Here is a 24,818-nt window from a genome sequence, read left to right as displayed (position 1 = left end):
TACAGGTATTGGTAAGAGTGGAAAATGGTTAACGCTTGTGTTTCTCCAGTGGTTTAGGTATTACATACTATGAACAATCCCAAAAGTGAAGTCTTGATTAAATATCAAGAACACGTTTGAATTGTGTTGAAATGAAAATGCAGTTGTATTTTCAAAATATGTATTATTTGTGCTTTATAGGAAGAAAAGGCTTCTCTCCTGCATCGTACTCAGGAAGAAAGGAGAAAACGAGAGGTAAAGTAGACTGTAGGCGTTTGCATGCACACTGGATTTTTCTTTGATGTAGTAGCATTTACAGTCCCGAGTACTTTATTCTTCTGCAGTCATACTTAGTTCAGAAATGTTATGTTTCAGTTCGAAAGTTTGACATAGTCTCTCGCTATACTAGAATTGACAAACTGTTTGACTGCTTTTAAGATGCTTCCCAGAAGTGATTTTCATTTCAGAAGAAGGTAGTTTAGCATGCACTGGGTGCTAATGGAATTTTTCCTTTTATTTCGGAGCTCATTTGATCTAGTCTTTATTGACAAAAGACAGGTATTTGAATAGTAAATTGCATTTTTTTTGCCTTGTCCATAATCTGTTACTGTGGGTTGGTGTTGGGAAATTGTCATCTGATCCTGGTTCTGTTCAGTTTTTTTTTGGATGTCCTTCAACAGTTCACTTCCACAATGTGGGTCTCAGTTCTATGGAGAAAGAATTGGAACAGTGATAGTTGAATACATCGTAAAGTGCTTTGAAATCAGAAGATAATTGGGGGGCAAAGAGAAGCAATTGTGAGGCTGATGTGTGAGGGTTTAGGAAATCTTAACGATGGTTTGTGGTGAAAGCTTACTGCCGTGGGTGATTCGGTTTAGAATAATGCAAAGGGGGAATAGGTATTGAAAGGAAAAATACCTGTTTTAAAACGTTCATATATGTAGCAATATAATGTAGAAAACAAAAATCAGTAATAGAGAATTAAAGTAAATGTGTTCTTTTTGTCATTTTTTTCCCCTCTGATAGGAGTAGAAACAATTTTGGTCTTAGAAGTGATTAAAAAAAGGTAGCAGTGTAGTTTCCATGCTAATCAAGGAAACAGCTGTTTGCCTCTTAAAGATGTGCTTGACCCTTGCTAGTTTAAATGGGGGTTCTGCAATGACTCCTCTGCTTCTGAGTACGCTTACTGCTTTTTTTAATTTCCGACCTAGGTGTATAATTATGAATCAAATTTAAATATGAAGTTACTAGGATTTCACCAGTTAGTTGAGAATGCTGTGTTACAAATAACATTTATGATCAGTGAGTCCTTACCAACATATGCAAAAAAGATTTGCACTTTGTTAGCTTTTGCCATATAGGAAAATAACCTACTCATTTGCTTAATTCTTTGCTGCAAAGCTGGTGCAGTCATTCATATCTGTGTATGTACACACATACAACAGTTTTCTGTGACATAGATGAGATTCTCACTAAATGAATTACTCCTCTGAGAATAAAATTAGTTATGGCTTTTAAAAAAATGCCTTCAGCAGAGGCTTAGCAGTGACCTCAGACTTAAAACCTTTGCCGTTATGGGTCACTAATTGATAGTTATGTATTTTAGGATAAAACCTGTATCTAGAGTAAAGGAGAATATACATACTTTTTAGTTGAGCATTACATTATGATTATGAAGTGACAGTGCCTCTCCTGCTCTCTCCTGCTTGCCCCCTACTTTGCACTTTTACTGTTAAATGCTTTAGGGTGAAAGATACCCTTTGGCCTATCAAAATTTTGATTTTTGGTCCATGCTTTAGCAGTAATTAGAGTCTCTCGAGTGTATGCTTATTCAGAGAAATTTCTTCAGGAACTAGGGTTTCCAAGGACAATAAAAAAGGCATTAGATAGCAAATTCTTCTGGTATTTCTCTAGTCAGTTCAGATTAAGGTCAGTTTGATGTGTCTTTATTGCACAGTAAATTAGAAATCAAGCTCTTGTGAACTTTACCAAATGTATTTGAATGAAATTTCTAAAAAACATTTTTGTGTTTTGCTTTGCTTGGTGGCCCTCAGAATTACAGGCTTATTGCAGTTCAAGGATTGCTTAGCTTAAAATTTCTCAAAGCAGACTTCTCTGATTTCTGCTCTTGATCTTCCTACTTTCCTGTCCTCTACCACTGCTTAGTAGCTCTAGGTTCATGAGCAGCTATTTTATGTGCTTCCCTCTTTCATCGCCTAAGAAACTATATGGACATTATTAGAAACATAATTACAGTAGCCACTTCCCTTAGACATTTATTGTGGTGGGATATGCTGGGGGTGTTGTCAGGGGGAATCTCTGAGTGCTCTTTCCATAGTACCTGAAGCCAGCTGGCTTTCAGTTCCTCAGAAAGCGAGCCATTGTAAAGGGATGATTTTAACTGCTCTTTTTAGTTACTGAGGAAGACATAAAATGACTCGCTTTATATGTCACTTTTGGAGGAGAGAGCAAGAATTTATATTAATTTCCATGTTGGACTCCTAGACTTAGAGCGTCTCCAAAAGATTGATTTTTTTTTTTTTTTTTGTGGTTTATCTTTTTCCCCCACATCTCAACTGCACCAGCCTCATAATACTGATATATTATTTAAATAGAAACAAATAAATAAGTCTTCAGTGTCAGCTCGTCTGTGCGGAAGGAAGAATGGTGTCGTTGAATTTAAGGACTTCTTCAATATTTTAGTATTTAGACTTTATCTAATAAAATACAAATGCTTATTTTATTTCAGTAGTATTGCATACTTATTGAGTGTTAAAAATTCTTTTGCAATATATTAACGACAAATTTTCACTTACTTTCTGCATGATTTGTTTTACTAATATTAACACTTTATTTTACTAATGACTAGTGCTTAATTTTAATTAAAAAACTTTCTTTAGTATACAAATATATTTGATAAAATTGTAGAAATTACTCAGTTCTATAATGTTGATTTCTGTTTTCTCGCTTTGTTATACAGGAAGAAAGGCGGAGGCTGAAAAATGCAATAATAATCCAATCATTCGTAAGAGGGTACAGAGACAGAAATAATCAAGTATGTATTTATTTATCTATTTAGAAAGATGTAGTACAGTTTTGCTGAAAATGAGACTTACTAATAATAAAACAGCAAAACTTTTCCCCAGTATGACTCAGGTGGTAGTTTGAGTCAAAAATATGTTATTTCTAAGCTGCTGTTGGGTACGTTGCTCTAAGAAAGTTAATATTATTTAAATTCACTAATATTTATTGAATAAACTATATGGAAATGTTTGTGATATTCCGTGCTTGAAAAACAGCACTTGTTGCAATGTGTACTTTATGAATTGCAGAAAGCAACTATAGCTTTAACTATGATATTGTGTGTATGTTTTGATCTCTTAACAAATGTTTTGTATTCATTTTACTACTTTGCTACCTTTGGATGGGAAACTGAAATTACACTTCTTCTAAAGTTTTGCATCTCTGTTTAAACTCATAATCATTACTGATATATTGATATGTTCCTTATTTTTTTTTTAAGTACTCTATCCAAAGAAGTGAATTTGATCGCTGTGCTAATTTGGCCCAATCTGGAGGAACCTTTTCCACTGCTAATGGAGCTAATTTGACCCTTTTAGTGCGTCAGTTGCTCTTTTTCTATAGACAGAATGAGGATTCTAAGCGTTTGGTGAGTATTCTTACATACTTTGGTATGTAGTAATTTTATTTCATGCACTTTTAAAGTACTCTTTTACTTAGAAGATTTTTGAAGAGATGCAAAAGACTTTGACCGCTTTAGTAAACTTATTTAAGAATTCTGGCTTTTGCTGGCCTGCAGTCTCCTCTACTCTGCTTTTTTATGTTTAGACAGAATAAGTTAAAATTAGATTTTATACGTGTGTACACATGCAAGTGCAAAATCTGTGAAATGAGGCCTTGGAAAATCCTGTGTGCAGTATTCAAAGTAATTTAATAAAAATAATATACTTCTGTTAGAATTGAACTTTTGAACAGTATTTTCCATTTAGGCCTCTAGTCGTTCCTAAAGTGTTTGGATTTAGTTTTTTTTTTTTCCCCTTCACTGGTCAGTAATGCTGATGTATCATTGCAAAGTCACTGTGAACTTTCCAAGTGTACCAGTAAGCATGATTCATAAAAGGTATTGATAATGGTCATTATCATATAAATCCATAAGGAATTATGGCTATTTAAAATCAAACAAAAAACCCAGATACATTTGTTGTAAGAGTAAAATTATTTGCGAGTGTAATTCAGTGTTAACTTTGAAAGTTTAGTACTGGCAGTCATTTCATTTCTTGTGTAATTTTTTTTTTAATTAGCTGAGCATGATTATGTTTTTTAAGTCCTCTAAAGGTATCCAAAAAAGGATTAAAATATTACTGTCTGTGTTGCAATAAATAATATAACTTGTAATTATAAACAGTGAAGTCATGTGTATCTTTTCCTAGGTATGGATGTGTCAGAATTTAATTAAACAGAGTTCTCAGTTTGTTAAGCAGTTGGATGGTCCAGACAGACTTACTTGCTTATTCCAAATAAAAAGACTGTTGGGGCTGTGTTGCAGGTAATTTCTTTTTCCTATGTGCTACTGTCTAGAAGGTGTTCAGAAATGATGTTGGGCAGTCGTTTGCTTATATTTTGCAGTAGATGAAGTATTATATGCAAGTTTATTTTATGGAGAGGATTGTTTATGTTAAATATATGTGTAGGCTGTAGCATAGTATACCTCTTCCTATGTAAGAACAGCAGGATGTTCTTAAGCTCCATTGAGTCTCAGGTTCAACATGTGCTTAAGAGATCCTTTGCCTAGGTTTAACCTTAATGTATGTTCCTAACTGTTTGCATGTAGTGATATGCTTAACAATATCCGAGGAGACTGAAAGGTTTTCTTGGGAAGTGATAGCGATTAGAAGGTATTATTATTATTATTATTATTATTATTATTATTATTATTAACAACAACATCTAAGGCATGTTAAGCAGTTATGTTACTGGCTTCAGCAGTACGTTTATGTTTTTGTAGTAGGAGGATCACAGGAAGGTAGATCTCTCAAGGTGACTTGAATATCTAGGAGCTAAAGCTTAGTCTTAGAAAACATTACATTTGCTCTTATCAATAATGTGAAGTGGTTTTACTCTCCAGAGCTTTACAGTAGTTTCTTTTTCCTTTTATGTTGAAGCTTTTTTAGAAAACTGGTTCATTCAAGTCACTAAATCGTGTATTATTATTGTATATGCTGTATGTTTAATAAACAGTGACACCAGCTACTAAAGAAGTCTTGAGTGCCGAGCTTTAAAGTCCACATTCTGTGGAACACAGCTGTAGTGTCATTGGACTGAATTGTACATTTTTACTACAGTTGAAATTGTGGTTTTGTAAATGCAGTTCTGTTGGTTTTTCCACTCTCCCTTTCTGACTGTCTAATGTGGGAAAAAAAAGTAGTGGAAGAGCTTTCACTGCTTCTGTGTATAGGGAGGATGAAGGAAGAAGCTGCTCTTGACTTCACCTTGCAGCATGATGGTGGTTGTCTATACTTGCTTTCTGAGCGACTTAAATTTTCTGCAAAAGCCCAGTAAGCGAGTAATGGGACAGGTAGCCAAAAAAGTGTTTGCCTGGGATAAGTTCAGATTCATAAGAAGCTGTAGCTTTTGATGCTACGGAAAAAAAGGTGACTGTGTAATATCATAGCAAAAATTGGTAGTTTGAATGCAGCTAAGTCTGCAAAAAACATCTTGTCAAAAGTATCTTTAGTGAAATGTCTTAGCTATGAAGTCAAAATAAGTTTGCTGATAGGTCCTGTCTTTTTGAATGACTGGGAAAGAAAGCTCATTGTTACGGCAACTATGCCTGTATGTATCTCATACTAACAAGTCCTTTTAATTCTAGACAGGCTCTTAATATTCATTTCTGTGGTTACTGGTAGTTGTTTCATAAGCAATTTGCTGAAAGAATGTGGATGATTGTGTTTTTAATGTTTCAGTCTGTAATCAAGCACATATTGCCCTAGTTGTAGATATGACGTTCCCCAGTGTTTGTTCACAGCCCATATTGCTCTGGGGCTTTCATGACTTCATTTTCCATATGAGTAGTAATACACGTTAGAAAAGCACATATTATTGTTTGCCTCTCTTCCAGTTCATGCAGTAGACCTCCGAACTTTCAAGTCATTGAAAGCGAGAATTTAGTAGGATTTAAAGAGAGTGTGACATATTCATAGAAACTCTAAATTCAGGAATTGTTGTTATAAAGGGGCCAACAAAAGGATGTAGCTAAACTACTGAGAACACTGGAAACCAAGTAGAAATAAGTTATTTTAAGGTGACTGTGAAAAGTTTTTTGTAGTTTTACTTTTAAATCAGTGTGTATGTGCCTGTGGTGAGAAATATCATGTTAAATAATTTTAATTTCATTTATAGGCTATTGCAAAATTGCAATGATGACAGTCTGAATGTTGCACTTCCTATGAGGATGCTTGAGGTATTTTCATCTGAGAATACGTATTTGCCTGTTTTACAAGATGTCAGCTATGTGACATCATTAATTGAACAAATTTTGCACTACATGGTTCAAAAAGGTGAGTAGTTAGGAACTAGAAGTTTTGGAAAATACTGAAAAATGAAACAGGATATGTAATACTTGAGGATTGTGTTGTTTAACCAAATTTTGCCTTTGCTACAGACACAATTAATTAAGTACTGCATACAGTAACCTATATATTAGATAGATATTTTGCTTGTGAGGAGATCACTGCTTCAGAAGTTACTGTTTGATTTCTTTGGAAATCTTATTTATAAATTGAATATTCTACCAAGTTACTTATACAGACTTTTACCACAGATTTTGAGTGTAAGTGGATGCTTACTAACAAAAGTTCTATTCCAGTAGCTGTTAAACACAAACTGATGCACATGGGCACACAGCCCATGGCAGATATGAGTTTCATATGTGTAAAAGTTGGCCAATGTTTGGCAGTACTGGTCTCTGTTACTGCTAACATTCATTATTATTGCAAATTGACATGACCTTTTCATCCTGCCAAGATGAGAGACACCTTAGCAAAGAGACGGAGACCTGGCTTTTATTTCCCTTGTACCATCATCAGCGGAACTGTTTGCTAAGCTGCAATCAGTTACACCTGTGCAAACACACTGGAAGTTAATGAATTGTGTAGTTATCACCAAAATTATATTTTGTCTCGAAGAAACTTTATTGCCTTTGGGAGATGTGCAAAAAATTAATTTGGCTTTCTGATACTGTAGCAGGAGTTTGCAAGACTTGTGGATGGAGAGAAAAGATAAAAACATTGTGAAATAAACATCTGTGATCCAGTGTCGTTGGTGTAAAATGTAAAAAGAGCACCTTCCAATTTGTTAGTTAATTGCTGGAATAAATCTGTGTTTATAAGTTTTAAATTGCGTTCAGTGGACTTGGCTGTCTTACCCTGTGGTGAAGGATTTGGTTTTAGGTACTATGTATTGAAGCCTCTATGAGAAAAAAAAATTACTCTTATTGTACACTCTTATTACTGTACTTATATAGAGTAATAAGAAAATTATTCCAGATGACAGTTATTTTACTTGCCTAGGCATAAGCAAAAATATAGAAGTATTTGTATTTGTCTCGTTGCTTGCTATATAATATATCTTCCAAAATACTTATGTTTTTGTTCTTTTAGTTTAATATTCGGTACTTACAACTGATGCATTTAAGTTTATCAAGAGGTTGGACTAAAATTTTTTTTAAAATTCAGCTTTCTGAGTGCTTTATAATAACAAAAAGAAGCAGTTGTGTGCGACTTCAAATGTTCTGTCTTCTAATAATTTATTATGGTTAATTTATAAATAATCTGTAATCAGCTTTTATTAGTATATGCTTTTGCATGTAATTTGTTTTCCATGTGTGTCTCGTTGATGTTGCTAAGTTATTCCTTTATGGTGACTTCCTCTTGTTGCATTGTATGTCAAACTATGTAGTCCCCAATGAATGGTCTTAGATTGAACCTTTCAATGATGCAACATTATGCATAGTTCCTGTAGTGGTGGAACTTGTGTCTTAGTTTAGGAGTTCATTGAGCAAAAGAAAGTTGGTTTGAAGGTATGAAATCATGTGATTCGCTTTGTCCTTTAGTGAGACAAAAATAGGTTACCCTAAATATGTGTCTTCATTGCTTGGGTGGTAATGCATTTTATTACTGTCTGAGAGATCCCTGTTTCGGAAACAGTAATTGTATTCTTCAGCCTGCTCAGGCAAGATGTTTATAGAATCAAGACATTGTGCCAACGGGACTCTTACCTGTGTGACGCAGTCATGTTTTAGAGTAGAGAGAAATAGTCATGGTTTCTGAAAGAGCGGGTGGAAGGACAACTGTCAAACATGACTAGAGTCACTCACTGGAGAAGAGAACATATTTTTCGTAGGTCGTTGCTTAAAAAAAATATCATCAGCAGGAGCAATCAGTCTTTGAAAATCAAACTGACTCTGAATGAAGTTATCTAGATATGATTTTATGAAGTGGTGTTTTGAAAGAGGTTGCTGGTATAACCTGTTAGTTATGTGAATATGACATGAAGATTCTTGGAATGCATTGTAAAGTATTTTTCAAGTTAATATTCTCTGTATCTGCTATTTTATATGGAAAAGAAGAAAAATAATACTGTATGTAAGAAGTGGTGTTTCTTATTTGCAGGCTACTACAAATCGCTTTATTTGTTAATTAATAATAAGCTTCCCTCAAGTATTGAGTATTCTGATGTTTCTCGAGTCCCTATTGCAAAAATACTTCTGGAGAATGTTCTGAAGCCATTGCACTTTACATATAGCTCCTGTCCAGAAGGTTCAAGGTAAATTAGATGTTTAAATGTTAGATATTTGTATGCTCTCTATTGTCAAAGATGCAGTTTGTTGTTGTTAAGTCTCTAGCTATTCTTTCAGTGCAGTTTGTTGATTTATTTGCTATAATATTTTTTGATAATGCTGTACGTTGATGAAACAATGTAATTTCAGGTGTGTTTAAGAAAAAGGCAATAAAATGCTGAAGGCTACAATAAACAGCACAGAGAATAGCAGGCATCACAGTATGTGGGAACAGGTGTGGAAAAGCTTAGATGAGAGCAGAGATGGAGCTAAGGGCAGATGAAAAGAATTTTGGAGTTAAAAACTTCATGACAGGAGCTGAGGTTTAGGGAGAGAAATAACTTAAGTCATAGCTTACAAGCAGAAAGTCAGGTATGTAGAAAGATGGAAAAAATCAAACTGGTTATATCCCATGTGATAGTGCTTTGTGTTAGAGTAGTGTTTTGGAGGAAAAAGACTAATTGTGCTTTTTTTTAAATTTCAAGATTATAAACAAATTTAACTTCAAGTTAGTTTTCTGTGAGTTCATGTAAAGTGTAAATGATAAAATTACATGTAAGAACATCAGGGAAAGGATGTAGCATAAGAACTTAATTTTTGAGAAATTAAAGAAATTTGATTCATTAGCACAGTCTTCTTGATGGACACATTCAACCTGGCAAATTGATCTGTTATTCCATGCATATAATAGTGGGAAATGTTGCCTGTATTTTCTGTAATGACATTTTTTCTTCTTTTCAGGCAGCAGATTTTTGCAGCCTTCACAGAGGAGTTTCTGGCAGCACCTTTTACAGATCAGATATTCCATTTCATCATTCCAGCGCTTGCTGATGTGCAGACCATTTTCCCTTATGAACTCTTTCTGAATGCACTATTATTAGCAGAAAGTGGATGTTCAAGAAGTGGTGATCAAGCCCCATGGCTTTTTTACTTTGTATTAACAGTTGGAGAAACATATTTGGGTGAGAAATCTGAATGACCAATGACCAATTAATTGTTGGGTTTTTTTCTGAGTTAATGTGTTACTTATTTCCACAATGTGGTTAATTGCCAAGCAAAAAGGACATTTTTTGATAAAAGTATTGGAGAAGTCTGCTTTATTATCTGTTCTTATCCTTTCAGTAAAAAATACATTTGGGAAGACTTGTCATGATGGGTTTTGGTTGGGTATTTCTAGTAAAATATATTTTACAGTTCAGTGTGGTCTGGCTGGCGATCTTTTATCTCAATGTATGTGCTATAGGATCCCTGTCAGAGGAAGGACTTCTTGTGTATTTGAGGGTTCTCCAGACTTTTCTCTCTCAGCTGCCTGTGTCTACTGCTGGTACAAACTGTCAAGATGCAAACAGTGATTCTGAAGATGAGGATGAAGAGATCAGTAATATGACGACTACACCAGTAAGCAGTACAGAATTCCTTTGAATGAATTTGTATTATAGCAGCAGCAAGTCTAAGCCAAAACATGATCACCGTAAGTCTGGTATTTTTCTAGTTATGTGTAGAAGGAAGCATGTTTATTTCTTAAAAGTAGACGGCTGCTCACTGTAAGCAAAGGGAACTGGTTGCTTACATTAAAAACAAACCCCTTACTGCAGTAAGAAATCCTAAAGTACAGATAGCGTGTCTGCTGAAGGAGAGAGCTTTTATTTAATTAAAAAAGTTTAAATTTCCCTTCTTTAAATTTGTATTTTACAGAAACTGTATTGCTCTGTATTACTCTTGAAATCGGTGGTGATGCCAAGATGTTATGGAGCTTACCAATCTGATCTGCCAACTTCGTGTTTTCTTTTTTTTTTCTCCTGAACATATTACAAGTTCAGCTACATTCATTACCTTGTAGAAGTAGCTCTGTATTTAAATATATCCGCTACCATAAAAGCCTTCAGAGCTTTCTATAATTCTGTACAGAGACTATATTATAAAAAGAATTTTTCGCTGCAGTTTAAACTTCAACCAGGAGCATGAATCCATGCTAACTTTGACCTCCTAACATTCAAATTAAGGCTTTGAACAACAAAGTAGGAGAAGTAAATTCAATGGTTTCTTTCTGACCTTTATATAATAATTTCTTAAAAGGCACTACCACTCAAAGGACTTATGCAAACTGCAGTCTTTCCTTGTGGAATGTGTGATATATCACCGTGCTTATGATTAGTTTTTTTTTTTTAAAGGAAGCCTTATAGATTATTTTGCCTCCCCACACTGAGCTGGGAATTCTGTATTTCTGTCTCTCTTGGGCATTCTCAGGCTTCCTGGCATTTTCTTGGTAAAGTGTTGAAAGCAGAAGTGTACCAACTTTTCTAAGAGATATTGTTCCTATAATGCCTACTTACAGTTCATGTAAAGTGATGTACGTTACTGAAAGATGCAGTATTTTTAAGACCTCAATATGGAGAGTGGCCTCTTATAAGGAGCCATACTACTGGGGAATACATGCAATCTCTTACTTGGCCATACTTACATGCAGTATGTTAACATTACCAAAATCACTACTGAGACAGTGTGAATAAAATACTTAATCCAAGTGTTGCAGAAGTGCTTACATTAAAGGGAGTCTTTCTCACTAGTGTAAGTGAAAAGATCAATACCAGGACGCAACAGTTGCCTACCCTAGGGATTTCAGTTGGTCTCATACTTCTAAGAATGCTAATATATATGTGCTTGTGCTTTAATTATTGTACAAGAAAACGTTATGTTCTAGTAAAGTTCTGAAGTGTTTTTTTTTTTCTTAAAGTGGATACTGGATCATTAAAAAGACTTAAAGTAAATTTTTCTTTGATATGTTTGTAGGGTGATGGGAGAATATCAATTCAGTACATAACTGAGGAGTGTCTAAAGAAATTGGATACAAAGCAGCAGACGAACACTCTACTGAATATGGTTTGGAGAGATTCAGCTAGTGAAGAGGTTTTTACGCTGATGGCATCAATCTGCCACACGCTAATGGTACAACACCGAATGATGGTGCCAAAAGTCAGGCAAGTGTAAATAATGGTGATGTTGAACTGCACTACATCTAAAATTGGTTTTATTAGATAAACTTTTCTTAAATTCTTTGTGGATTTTTTTCTGTGTTTTATGATCAGTGAACTAAATAAGAATTTCAGCTTTTAAATAATTCCAGGCAAACCAAAGAGTGGATCCTTTCTGTGTCTTATTTTTCGTCTTTCCCTATGTCATCTTTGGAGTACATGTTGAATCCAAAACTGTATGCTCTTGGCTCATTTAGTGAGTCACAAATAAGTTAGTAGTCCATCACCACACTGAAGACTGTGGAACAGGTAGTGTTTGTGATTAGAAAATCACGCAGCAATAGGGCTTGCAGAGATTCTGGAAAGAAGTTTATCCTTTCTCTTGCTCAGAGGCAGTGTGAAGTGTCATCCTAGCGGGAGTTTGTCTAGCTTGTTTTGAATACTTTGTGATATGGATTCCACAGCCTCTGTAGCTCACTGAACACTGAAACCAACTTGTTCTCTACTCTTTTTAATGTATAGCCAAAATCTCTGCTGCCACAAACTAAAATGATTCCTGACTGTTGAAAATCGCTGTTGTTATTTGGGAAGGACTTTGGCACCCAAGACAGAGAAAACAGACTTGTTTGTTTCTACAGCATTGTTTTACAAAGACTGCAAACGACAATGTCAGTAACAACAGAAGATTTTTGACCTTTTTGTCATCAGACTAAGACCCATAAGTATTAACAGTGTTCTGGTACAGGTAGTTTTGAATAAGTATGTAGTTGCTGGTAGTAAAGTAAGTATTTAGGGAATGTTGTAAACATAATCAATTCAAACTGCATTGTAAACAGTGATACAGAAAACTAATTAGGTGCTATCTTAGCCCAGTGGTGTTTATAGCTGTTACAGGAAGTAAGATGTCATTGAAACTGTGATTGCTCGATTAGGGTAATTAGTTCTTTGTAGACTAATTGCATTAGAGCAGGATGTGAGAGCTGAAGATCATAGCAGCAGTTGAATTAGTATGTCCGCTATATTGTTGCAAGTAGTACATTTCCTTGGATAGTAATTACTGAGTTTAAATGCATCACTGCTTTGACTTCAGGTTTGCTGGTGAATTGTGTCGAACAGGATGTTTAATGAATAAAGAAGTCACACAGAACTTTAATTCTGTGAGTGTGGGATGTATTTCCTTTAAGAAGTCATATTGGGATTTTGCAGTTATTTGTGATAACAAGCTAGTTAAACAGTGGCTAAATTCAGGAGTTATGAAAGTTTTATGCACTGTCTTATAATAGAGAGCAATTTATGAATTTTAACTTTTGAATAGCTCCAAAATAGTTAAAGTTACTGATTTTCAGAAATAAGTAGTAGAGATTACTAAGATTTGTGTCAGTAATACCAATGGCATTACTTTAATGGTCTAAATTAAAGTAGACATTTAATTAGTGGTTCTGACTTGCAAGTCAATCTTAAGTGTTGGCTTTGCCAAGCATCCTTGTGTCAGGGGTCCTAATCTTTTGTCTTATTCTCAGTGCGTTTTAAGCCTGACTGGAGTTACCAAGCATCTATTCTACACTTTTTGTTTTTGAGTGTTTTTCAAAGGACACGTGATGCCTGTTTTAAAGGTAGTAAAGATTGTGCCATTTCAAAAGACAGTTAAAGAAAGATTTTTCTTCATGAATTTCCACTTTTTGAAATTATTTGATTTTTTTAATTGCCAAAATGATTTTGTATAATTTCATGACAGTCTTTTGAAAGATGCTTCATTTTAAAACTAATTTTTAATTTGTTTACTATTCTAAGTAAACTTTATCTATTTACTTAAACCATGAGGAAATAGTTAAGCAGGAATAATTTATTGAAAATTATTTTTAATGTATTCTAAGAGTTCAGAAATGCTCCTTTATTTTCTGTTTGCAAACATACTGGGTGAAATTGTTTAAAAGATACAGAAGGTTATTACAAAGACTTTGTGTATTTAACAGCATTTACAACTGTAATAGAAAATGATAATTAAAAACATAAAGGCTGCAGACCTGCAAAGTGGGATGCTAAAAAAAGAGTAATAACTGTAAATAACTTTTCAGTAGCTCTAAAGAAAATTAGACTAAGGCTAACACAGGCTTTGGAAGGAAGGAAATGACAAATATCTATTTTTTTAACAGTTCTGAGATTTTTTCCCTTCTTGAAAACAAGTAAGAAACTCATAGTATAGACTTATGTCCTTTCGTTAAAGCTGAATGCTTTTTGTTCTGATGGCTCATTTACATCTTTGATTTCACCGATGATGATGATTTATAGTGTTAGGAACATCGATGTTGCTGTATTAGCTCAGTGATTTCTTTGGTTTTGCAACAGAGACCAAGGGAGAAAGAACAAGATACCTAAATTACAATATAGTTTTGCGCAGCAGAAGCTAGCTTCCTACAGTTCCTCTCTGATTCTGTAAAGAAAAAAGCCCACCAGACTAGAAAGCCATAGCTGTAGCTAGTGTTCTGTAAGCCATATGAGAGGTGTAGAATAAAATCCTGTTTGTAATGAAGTTGTCAGGAATCGTACTTGTTTTCAGGGTGGCAGGGCTTTTATCTTTCCGCTGTAAAGCTGATATATATTGTTCAATACAGTTATTAAAAAAAAAAAAAGCATGAGTCTTGCATTGTAGTTTTCATTGTAAAGAGATTTGTAAGGCTTTTGTCCATCAAAAGTGTACTTTAAATAAATAGTAGATTCTGTTTCTGCACAATACTTAGGAGCATAATATAATACCATGGGCCTTAGGTTATCACTACTGCATAATATTAAATAGCAATGCAAGCTGTGCTTGTACTGAGTTGCTATCAGCCGTCTGGTTAATTGTAAAGAGATTTGTAAGGCTTTTGTCCATCAAAAGTGTACTTTAAATAAATAGTAGATTCTGTTTCTGCAAAATACTTAGGAGCATAATATAATACCATGGGCCTTAGGTTATCACTACTGCATAATATTAAATAGCAATGCAAGCTGTGCTTGTACTGAGTTGCTATCAGCCGTCTGGTTAGTGCCTCAGAGTAATTGCTAATCTTGATTTAACAGTTTCATAGTGACTATACATTACTACCGTTTAATTAATGTAATGTTAATCTTAACCTGTGCTTGAAAACTGTTTGGAAAGCCGACGTTCTGGTGTAATATGAGCAGCCTGTGTTCATACATGTGCTGAAAATCTATAGGCTTTACTTAAGGCTATTTTAGTAATTCTTTAAGGAATGTTCTCGCGCTGTTTTTCTTAAAACCAGAATCATTGTATATTGAGTTTCTACTTTTTTTTTAAGCTTTGCTTTGTATTCTTTGTTCAATATGAAGAGAAGCAGAAGCATAAAGCAGCCTAAAGAGTGGCGTAGTTAATTTAACAATGGCTTTGCATGCTGTCTCGTACCTGTGACACCTTGCAGTCCTGAAGTGCCAAAATCCACTGCCCTGGCAGCACTGACCTTTCACAGGCTGTATGAGCTCCTCTCATTCTAGCGTATTCTCTTCATTAACTTAAATGGTCTCAGTGGGAAACTGGGCCCAATTTATGACCTAGACTGAAAATCTTGCCTTTAACTAATTAACTTGTAGTGGTGCCTCAACTAAATTAAGCTTAATGGGTCATTTAATCTGTCCCATTGCGCAGGAGGAATTTGACACTTTTTTTACACCAGAGGTGCCCAAAATACCATTCTGGCAAGTACACATAAATCATGTGGCCTTTGTGGACAATTAGATACCTACAGAGAGAAACAATGTTCTAAATAAATGATTGCTATGTACCTATGTTCGGGAGCAGATAATTCAATTTGGTATGATTAAAACAGATACTTAACAGAAATCTCTGGAGTCAATTTAACTCTGTCATAGCCTGTGGCTGAGACGGTGTGCATTTTTCCACTTAAAAGGAGCTTATCTTTCTGGTAGTTAAAAAATGGTTCTTGTCTCAAACTACAGTGCTAAATCTGACTATTAAACTTTACAGAAAATCTATTAATGAATCAACTATATAAAACCACATGTAATGATCTCATAACGACAAGGAGGTTGGTATGTAGTGAGATTTTTCAAGAAAATGCAGAAGCACCAGATTGAATGAATGAAAAGCCAGAGTTTAAACTCTAGGCACTTTGTTTTTAGAAGAGTGCAAGTATTGAAAATCAAACCTCTGAGTTAGATTATAAGAATTTGCATAAAAATAAATAATGTCTAATCTTGTTGGTTTCTATTGTTTGTGGTTTTTTCTCTTCAAAGGAAAAAGTGATCGATATTGTATGGACAGTAAAGGTTTACATTAACTGATCTCTAAACTTTGTGGATTGATAATGCTTTGTCCTCAGGATATATAAGTTGTCCCTGTAATTTGCTGCAGTTTATTAGGAATTATTATTCTGCGCTGTGTCATTCTAATGTAGTTCTACCTGGAAATGCTGTTTTTTACCAGATACACATCTTTTCTCTGCCAAAGAAAAAGACAAAAAATGAGGCAGTTTTTGACCTATTTTAATTCTCAAATATCTATTTTTTTAACTTTAAATTTTTGAAATTTAATTTCTTTAGGCTTTTTCATGTTTTTTTTCAATGCGTAGCCAAAAACTTTTCAGTACAGCCGATTTTTGAACTTTTGCAGAGATAGGACTTTCCTTTCCGTGTGTGGTTTTTGTGGTTTTTTTTTTTTTTTGCTACAATTGTTATCTTCTACTCTCTATACCTAGAGTGACTGGCAGTAGGTTGTTTCTGCTCTCCTTCCTGTCACAATGGATTGTATTTCAGGTGAATCCAGTGATGTAGAAGTTTTGTACTGCAAGGCCTAATTCACCCTCCTGTATTTAGTTTGCAGTTTCTTGTTTGTTTTTTGGTAACAGTATGGAAACTTTAGAATTCATGAGTTCATCTGCTTCGTATTTCATAGGTGTATTGACAAAATAAGCTGTATCATAGCATCTTCTACCAAATTTGCGTTTTGGTGTTTAAGTAGATTTTCAGGGAAGGGAAATGTGAAAGTTGAATGCATTTAGCATTTCTGGAATCGGGCCATGAAATATAGCAGTTGCTACAATTGACTACCTGAATCGCGGATATGGAATAAAAATGGCTAAAACTTAGACAAAGGTTATTATTATAAGCTCTTAAGGTTTGTCCTTCTTTTCCCTTCATTAGTGCTGAATGTTACTAGAACAAAAAAATGAATTACATTATGATAGGTTCAGTGTCCATAATGTTTGTTCATTTCTGCTAAAACTATTACATAATTTCCAGGGATGATTGTAAAATTAACAAGTTTTTACTTGGAAGGCCCTATGAGACCTAGTGGCACTGTGCCAAATTACTTTTCATTTCAAATATGAGTCTGAAAACTGAAGGTCACTGAGGAAATTTCTCATTTCAGAAACCAAGACATCTGAGCTATAATTCAGATGTTTAAACATTAAAATACAAAGAATTAGCTAGATATAATAAGCCTTTCCTTAAATGATAATGCGTAATTTCCACCCAGATGTCAAAATAATGTGGCTTTAGAAGGAAGTAAAATTCCCATGTATCAAATTCAGGTTTAATTTTTTTCAAAAATTCCACATATTTAAAGTTGAGATTAATTTTACAGTAGAACTTTAAGATCTTAAACTGGTGTTTGCTGCAGTTACTTCAGACTTGATTGAAATTGAGTAATGATCATGAACATGCAACTTCTGCAATGTTGGAACCTCCCAGCTCTTTTTAAGAGTACCAAGCTATGCATTTAAAATCCAAGAATTTTGAAACAAGAGGAGTGGTGTTTCAACAAATACATGCTGCAAAAAAGAGGCTGCTAATATTTCATTTTCCTTTCTTCTGCATCCTCTCATGCTATTTCCACAACTCTGTGTACCTGTGAAACTATCCTTTCTGTTTGCTGATGAATTCTGCCCTTCCTACTGCTATTTTATCCTTGCAGAGTTTCTTGTCTGTGTGACTTGCATGTGAAATGAGCGCATCCATAGCAAAAAAAAGCCTGTGGGGGCTTCTGCAGGCAGTATGGAGGACCCAGAGGCGTATTTGTGCATATTTGTTTGTGATCCTGTGTATAGGTTTTCTTGTGGGTTTTTTGGTTTTGTCTTTAGATGAGTTGTTGCTTAAGCCAAACCATTTTCAAATGTTTGTGTTTACTGATACTTTACTTTTTTCTGTAATGAAATATGTGCTTCCTTTCCTTTTGCTGTCTGGCAAATTTTAATATATCCCTGTGGTCTGTAATAAATATTGGGTTTTTTCAGGCAGTAGCAGTTCTTGTCTACCCTTCCTGCTCCTGTTTTCCAGCCTTCCTACCTCTTGTGTGCAGGGAGTTTTGATATTATGAGGTTGTTGACCTCTGAGAGCTCCTCTATGGACCTCAGTATCTGTTTTAATTTACTTATTTTAATAGTAACTACGAGACCTAGGAAATTATCGTTTAGGATAGCTAACTGAATATAATTCTTCAGAATCCGAAAAATGTCAGTGTAGTCAGTCAAATCCCATTTGGTTTCCTCAAAGACATGAATTGTTTCAAATGATGTTTTATCACACATGTTACTTCCTGCAGAGGGAAAAATAAGCTGGGAGGTGTCTTTTAATTCCAGGAAGCTTTTTATTTCTCATTTCTATAAAAAGTTTATCATGTTGTAATCATGTCTGAAGTAATGTGGCTAAGGTTTGTCCTGTATATAACTGACTTGTGAACACACACTTTTATTTTTACAGGTGTGTAAACTGTTTCCTGTCTATAGATAGATTAGTTTATGTGTATGAGTAGCAATCTTCAAAGACATTGTTCCATTAAGGTTGTTATATTTATGTTTGCCATGCAGAATATAACAGTAAAATAGCTACATAATTTTAAATCAGTAATTGCTTGTAGCGTAGAAATATTCTAATCTATTTCTGTTTTGTAAATGTCAGAACCACAGAAGTGACCTGTTAACAATTTGGTGTGGTTTTCTGTATTAGAATTTTTTAAAATCCCAGATAAATAACTCAGAGCATATGTTATTTTTATTTAATGTGTGTCTAGTTCTGTGGAATACTGTAAACTTGAGCCTGTATTGTTTGGTTTGTTGCTGAGTTAATGCAAACTATATTTCAGGTATAAGGATTCATATGCTTGATTTTCAGCTTTGAGACTTTCACCAGGTTTAATTAGAATAAGAACGTCTGTCTTGAAAAAATAATTTTGAATTGTTAATGTTTGAGAAATGCTTGACAGAAAAGTTCTTACAGAAGTGTTTTATGAATACAGTATTTTGGAAGACAAAATTTATTTGAACTTCCTCTTGCAGGCTTCTTTATAGTTTAGCCTTTAATGCCAGATTCCTGAGGCATCTTTGGTATTTGATATCTTCAATGACTACACGAATGATTACAGGGTATGTATGATACCATTTCTGAAACTGAGTCTTTGTTAAAGTAGAGTGCATCTAGTGAAGAAGAGTGAGACAATTGAGAGTATCACAGTGGTCGTGGAAGTTGGAAACAAAACTGTTAATGTTTACTTAGCTCCTGTGATTTTATAAAACAGAAAAATCTTAGGAATTGGGTAGTTGTGAATAATTACAGGTGACTAAATAAAATCTTTAATTAAGATGGATGTTTTGTAGTTTTTGGAATGCTTACTAGAATCAGTATGACACTGAAGGTCCAAGTACTTCATCCCAAGTATGTGAGTTTTATCTTGTGTACTTTGACTAGTCAAGAAATTGATGGCAACAGAAGCATGTTTCCAGGAACTGAGGCATTAGACCTAGAGATCTGTTCTGTGCTGACATGCTTCATGTCTCTGTTCTAAACCATAAACTATCTGCAGTCTGTAATAATTAACGTAAAAGTTTATATACACTCAGATACTATAGTGACAAGAACTTACAAAGAGTAATCTTATTTTGCAAGAATGGGAAATAGTAGTTATTAAACTCGGAGTGCTGTCCTTATTTTGCTGTAGTAGCTACTGATAAATACTTTTTCTGGGATGCTGAAGTTACTACTTTAAATTTTAGAGTATTTAATTAACCATCTCTTTAACTTTGCATTTTATATTTCAAGGTCAATGGTGCCACTCCTTCAAGTGATTTCAAGAGGCTCTCCAATGTCTTTAGAAGACTCTAGTCGAATTATCCCTCTCTTCTACCTTTTTAGTTCCTTGTTTAGTCATTCGCTTATTTCTATTCATGATAATGAGTTCTTTGGTGATCCAATAGAAGGTGAGTTTCAAGCAAAAGAAATAGCAGTGTTGTGCAGAATGGTTTTGTGTAAGGCTATGGAGTTCCCTGGGCAATGATTTGCTGACAGCTGTGGGGAGGGCTCTTCTGGGCTGGCTTGCTGAGCACACAGCTGTCAGCTGGCTTTTTCGTGGTGATTGCATTTGGAAGAAAGAGGAAGAATAGCTGGTCTGCACCTTGGGAACTCAGCTGTCCAGGGTCTGATAGGGAGGAACTTCAATCATGATGATTTTAACATGAGTGAAGTTCTTCTGGACTGAACTCTAATGTAAAAAATTAACATAGCAGGAATCACAAGAGAGAATAAGAGAATACTGTGATTAAGGTCGTTGTGACTGCAAATAATTACAAGACCTGATTGCCTTTATAAATGTGTACTCATTCTCTTTTTGGATATTTCTTTTGTCTACCTTTAGATTTGCTGTGTGAATATTAATGTTCCAATGAAATAGAGTGTGTTTTTAATAACAAAATTATTAGGAAAAATTTGTTTAAAGACATTGAAACTTGTGTTTTATGTAGTTGTAGGTCAAAGACAATCATCAATGATGCCTTTCACACTAGAAGAGCTTGTAATATTATCACGCTGCCTTCGAGATGCATGTTTAGGAATCATCAAATTGGCTTACCCAGAAACAAAACCAGAGGTTCGTGAGGAATACATTGCAGCGTTTAGAAGCGTTGGAGTAACAAAAAATACAGAAATGCAGCAGTGCATACAGACAGAACAAAAAAGATGGATTCAGTTATTCAAGGTAAATTGTTTAATTTTCAGAACATACATAAATAAAATTTGCAGGCTGCTGCTGAAGATCTGAGAGCAGGTATGTATAATTTTCTCTGATTATACTCAACACAGTTCTTACAAGGAATATGGATTTCTGAAGGTTGCTTTTTGGTGTATACGCTACGCTTTGAGTAACAGAAGTTCTAAGGACTGTAATATTTTTTTTTTCCTTCTGGCAACTCTTAAATTTTCTTGCTTATCCTATTTATAAAAAAGTTATTGTATAGAATGCAGATTTTAACCTGAACGCCCATTCAGCAGGCTACTTAAGCATGTCATTATAACTTCAGGTATGAAATTCTTGCGGAATAATATACTTACTTCTGTATCAGAGGCTTCACTAAATTGGTACCATGCTGGTAGTACTCTTTTGGGTTTGCTGGAATACTAATGGGATCGTGAATCCAGCTTAGCAGATGCAGACTTAATGAATGCTCCTTCTGGATCTCTACCAGTGTATTTCTGCTGGTTTTATCCATGGCATCCTACCTAAGACATGAGTTAAGAGAAGCTGGAAACATTGGCAGGAAAAAAATCTAATAGGACCGTTGCCGAAAAAAAGGAGTGCTTGACTTGTCGTGAAAATTCTGCAGCAAACACATCTAGTCAGCTAGAATTGCTCATTAAAGAAGTGGGAGCTGAAGAAATGCATTTTCCAAATTGAATGTTAGATTTACAGTCTGTTTAATACTGGTGACCTCTCGCACACTAATGTTCAGTTCGAGTCATCAGCTGTCCCTTCAGGTCTTTTATCATTGCTTTTGTCAAGCTATCTATTTAATTGAAAGAAGTTAATTGAATGAAAATGATCAACTAAGCTTGTATTAATATTGCTAATGGAACTTTCTTCTTGGCCATGTTTGGAGAAAGATGTCATGCTAGACTTTAGGAAAGGACCATTAAGGCTTGCACTTAACCTGATGGGCTAATTAAGGAATGCTTATTCATTCTACAAGTCTAAGATAGCAGCTATCCAGCCTATTCTGCCTGATTTTACAACACATTTCACTTACGACCATAAGCATTAATAGCAGTGAGAGTAACTGATAATGTTTTGATTGCATTGAATACAGTCCTAATGCACCACTGAATTTGTAATTTGCGCAGATTGATCTAATATATGTTTGCACAATTTAATTTAATTACTTGTCTTTAAATTGCCAAATAAACTTTCGATTTAAAGGTCACAATTAAAAACCTCAATGGATCTGTTTTTCTAAGAAGGATGGCACGCCAGGGGTATTTTTATGTATACAGTTTATATCACGCCATCTTCTGTTTCTTCTCTTTAGTTTGTAATATTTAGTTAATCTTCTGATAAGCTTCTTGCATTTCAGTTGAATTTGATGATATTTTGGTGTCAGTCATAAAGTTGTAAAATCTCAAGTTACTCTGTTACACGCTGGCAGTCAGGAATTAAACTCGTAGTGGAACTTTCTAAATGTAATGTATTCCTAAATTTTCAGTAGCCAGGGTTGTTTTCCATTGGGTGAATTACAAATTTAGGGTTTGAGAGTATCTTGAAGGCTTTGATTCTACCCAAGAAAGTAGCTAAATGACAAAGCTTCCCTTGTTTGCTCCTTCAGATACATATTTTTACAGCTAGTAATTCAACACAGCTGAAGTTCAGCTCATTGAGAAGACTACTGTATGCACCATTGAGTCTTTCCCGAGGGGAGCTTCAAAATAGCTTCTTGGCAGTGAGCAGGCAGGAATATCTTCTTCAAAATCATTAAAACAAAGCTAAAGTAGTTCATTATAAATATAAGGTGTTGAAGTAGAAAATACTTTTCTTCTACGTTATGTCCAATACATAAGAGATTTATCTTTTCTAAAGCTTTTCTCTGCAAGCAGCTTGCAAAAAAGGCACCTTCCTTCCTTATCATCTGTGATTTTAATTTGTCTTTCTTCTTTCAATTTCTCGCACTCCTCTTGCATATTTTCCATGCCACTGATATCTAACGAAATACGTTCCTGGATGTACATGCAAATATAGGCCTTACTTCTGCAAGGTAATGGTAAATCTGAAAACAGTGAGACTGCTGACAATGATGTGCTTATTTGCTAGGAGATTGGGGGTCTTTGGAATGGTGAGATTTACATGTGGAAATGTCTTTATTCAGTAGAATCCCCCTTTTTTGGCTTGCTCTAATATTGAGTAGTCTAGTCAACTGTTACACATTTCATAGGAGCTCTGAATTTATGAGTACATGAAAACGTGTTTTGTCAAATAAAAGAATTATTTAATCATCTTGAGATAATCCTTTGAAATTAAGCTGCTAGTTTTGTTGAGATTTAGTTCTGAATTTTACTTGCGTTTGGCACTTTTTTGGAAAGAAATCCCCATTTTAATACTATTTATTGTGGTGGGTCTTTCCTTTTGGTAAAATATATACTTCTAAATTTTTTTGCAAAGGAGTCTCGAGTTCAGATTGCAGGTATTCTCAGCACCCATTTGTTATATAGGTGGAACTCCAGTCTCACCTAATTTGATTCATCATCCTTTAAGGATTCGTGGACTGCTTGCAAAATGTGTTATTAGCATGGTCTTCATGTGGATAATTTTTTCTGATTTCTTTTCTTCCTCCTTTTCTTTTTTTTTGATTTCTCTTAAGTGTAGTGGTAATGGGACCAGAGAGCTTCAGTGACTCATTTAACCTGAAATGAATTTTATAAGGGCAAAGTGATGAAAATTCCTGTGTAATCAGACAGTTCCCTTAATAGCATTCTTCTTTATTCAAGACATTACTTTACAAACTTGATCTTAAAAGGTCTTTGGTATAGTATCTAGGCACAGAATCCTTTAGAAGGTCCATTAAACTCTTTGTTACTATTGACACCTGCCCATTACGACCGTCTTTTGTCAAGATTATTTCAGAAAAGCTTTGTGAATGTTTTTTTCTATCCATTTTTCAAGTGCTGTAATGCTAAGCTGCAAACCAGATGGTTTTCAGTATAGTAGTGATACCGTCTTCTAGGCTAGTAATTTAGTATTGATTCCACTTAATTAATTAAGTTTTATACATTAATTAAGTTTTACACTATAAACAGCTGAGCCAGTCACACTAGGATCTGTTTTAATAGAGACAAGAACTTTGAGGGTACAGTTCATTTGATAAATCGTTTGCTACTTCTGGGTGGGATGATTTTTTTTTCTCTTGCCAGCTTTGAAAATGCTGACAAGGTGCTAATTGACATTTAAAGGAGCCTACAGCATCTTTTTTCAGATGTAGGCCCTTACCCTTAAAAATAGTAGCATTTGTTTTTTCACATGGATAATCACCTCAATGTCTGGTGAGCTGATACCCTCAGCAGATGTATGATTCCTCTCGGACACCTTCAGCTTGAAATGCTCTAGTTTGTTAATTCAGAACAGAATAAGCAGAAATAGTCAATCTTTCATGTACTTTAGAGATGTAACTTTTGCTGTTACATTTTGCTTCCAGTTTACTGCTTCTGCCCTCTCCTGTGCTTTCTGGAGTTGGTATTGGTGTTTGAAAAGTTTGGCCATTAAGGAGCACGTAATATGATCTTGTGCTCACTAGGGATGCACGTGACCTTTGTCTCACTAGGGATGCACGTGACCTTTGTCTTGAGATGACAAGCAAAAGTTGCATTCTTCTGTGGAGCATTTTTCTTGAAAAAGATGCACAGAAATTTAAGAATCTTTGCCCTTGTGGACAAAGAAAACCTACAAATCGAACTGATTCTTCAGAATCTCGGTTTTGGTGTGAGACATAGTAAAGAATAGCTGTACAGTTCTCTCTTCTAAAACATATGTGTAGTCATACATTTAATTTCTGACAACCTATTTAAAAAAAAAAGAAATAAAAATCTATAGAAATAAAGATCATTATATAAATGACTTGGTGAGGTATTACTTTCTTTTAAATAAGTAATTTAATGCTTAATTAAAGCATTAATTTTTTAATTAAAATTTAATTAAAAAATAAAGTAATTATTTGTTTAGTCTTCCCTGAACTGGCATACAAGGA

The 24,818-nt window shown here is 34.6% G+C and overlaps 1 protein-coding gene across 1 annotated transcript in view; it reads left to right on the top strand.

Annotated features, from left to right (window-relative positions):
• The window catches only part of UBE3C (ubiquitin protein ligase E3C), a 79,319-nt gene that overhangs the window by 11,003 nt on the left and 43,498 nt on the right, over positions 1–24,818 (top strand). The window contains exons 2-13 of the mRNA XM_009558309.2: positions 181–234; positions 2,960–3,034; positions 3,503–3,649; positions 4,431–4,546; positions 6,400–6,557; positions 8,670–8,823; positions 9,578–9,798; positions 10,080–10,234; positions 11,627–11,814; positions 19,101–19,187; positions 19,861–20,018; positions 20,559–20,791. Of these exons, the coding sequence (XP_009556604.2) occupies positions 181–234; positions 2,960–3,034; positions 3,503–3,649; positions 4,431–4,546; positions 6,400–6,557; positions 8,670–8,823; positions 9,578–9,798; positions 10,080–10,234; positions 11,627–11,814; positions 19,101–19,187; positions 19,861–20,018; positions 20,559–20,791 (1,746 nt within the window). The remainder of the gene's footprint in view (positions 1–180; positions 235–2,959; positions 3,035–3,502; positions 3,650–4,430; positions 4,547–6,399; positions 6,558–8,669; positions 8,824–9,577; positions 9,799–10,079; positions 10,235–11,626; positions 11,815–19,100; positions 19,188–19,860; positions 20,019–20,558; positions 20,792–24,818) is intronic.

This window comes from Cuculus canorus, chromosome 2 (assembly GCF_017976375.1).
Source record: "Cuculus canorus isolate bCucCan1 chromosome 2, bCucCan1.pri, whole genome shotgun sequence".
Taxonomy (NCBI): domain Eukaryota; kingdom Metazoa; phylum Chordata; class Aves; order Cuculiformes; family Cuculidae; genus Cuculus; species Cuculus canorus.
The sequence above is the reverse complement of the archived record's forward strand: the minus strand, read 5'-3'. Positions and strand labels throughout refer to the sequence as shown.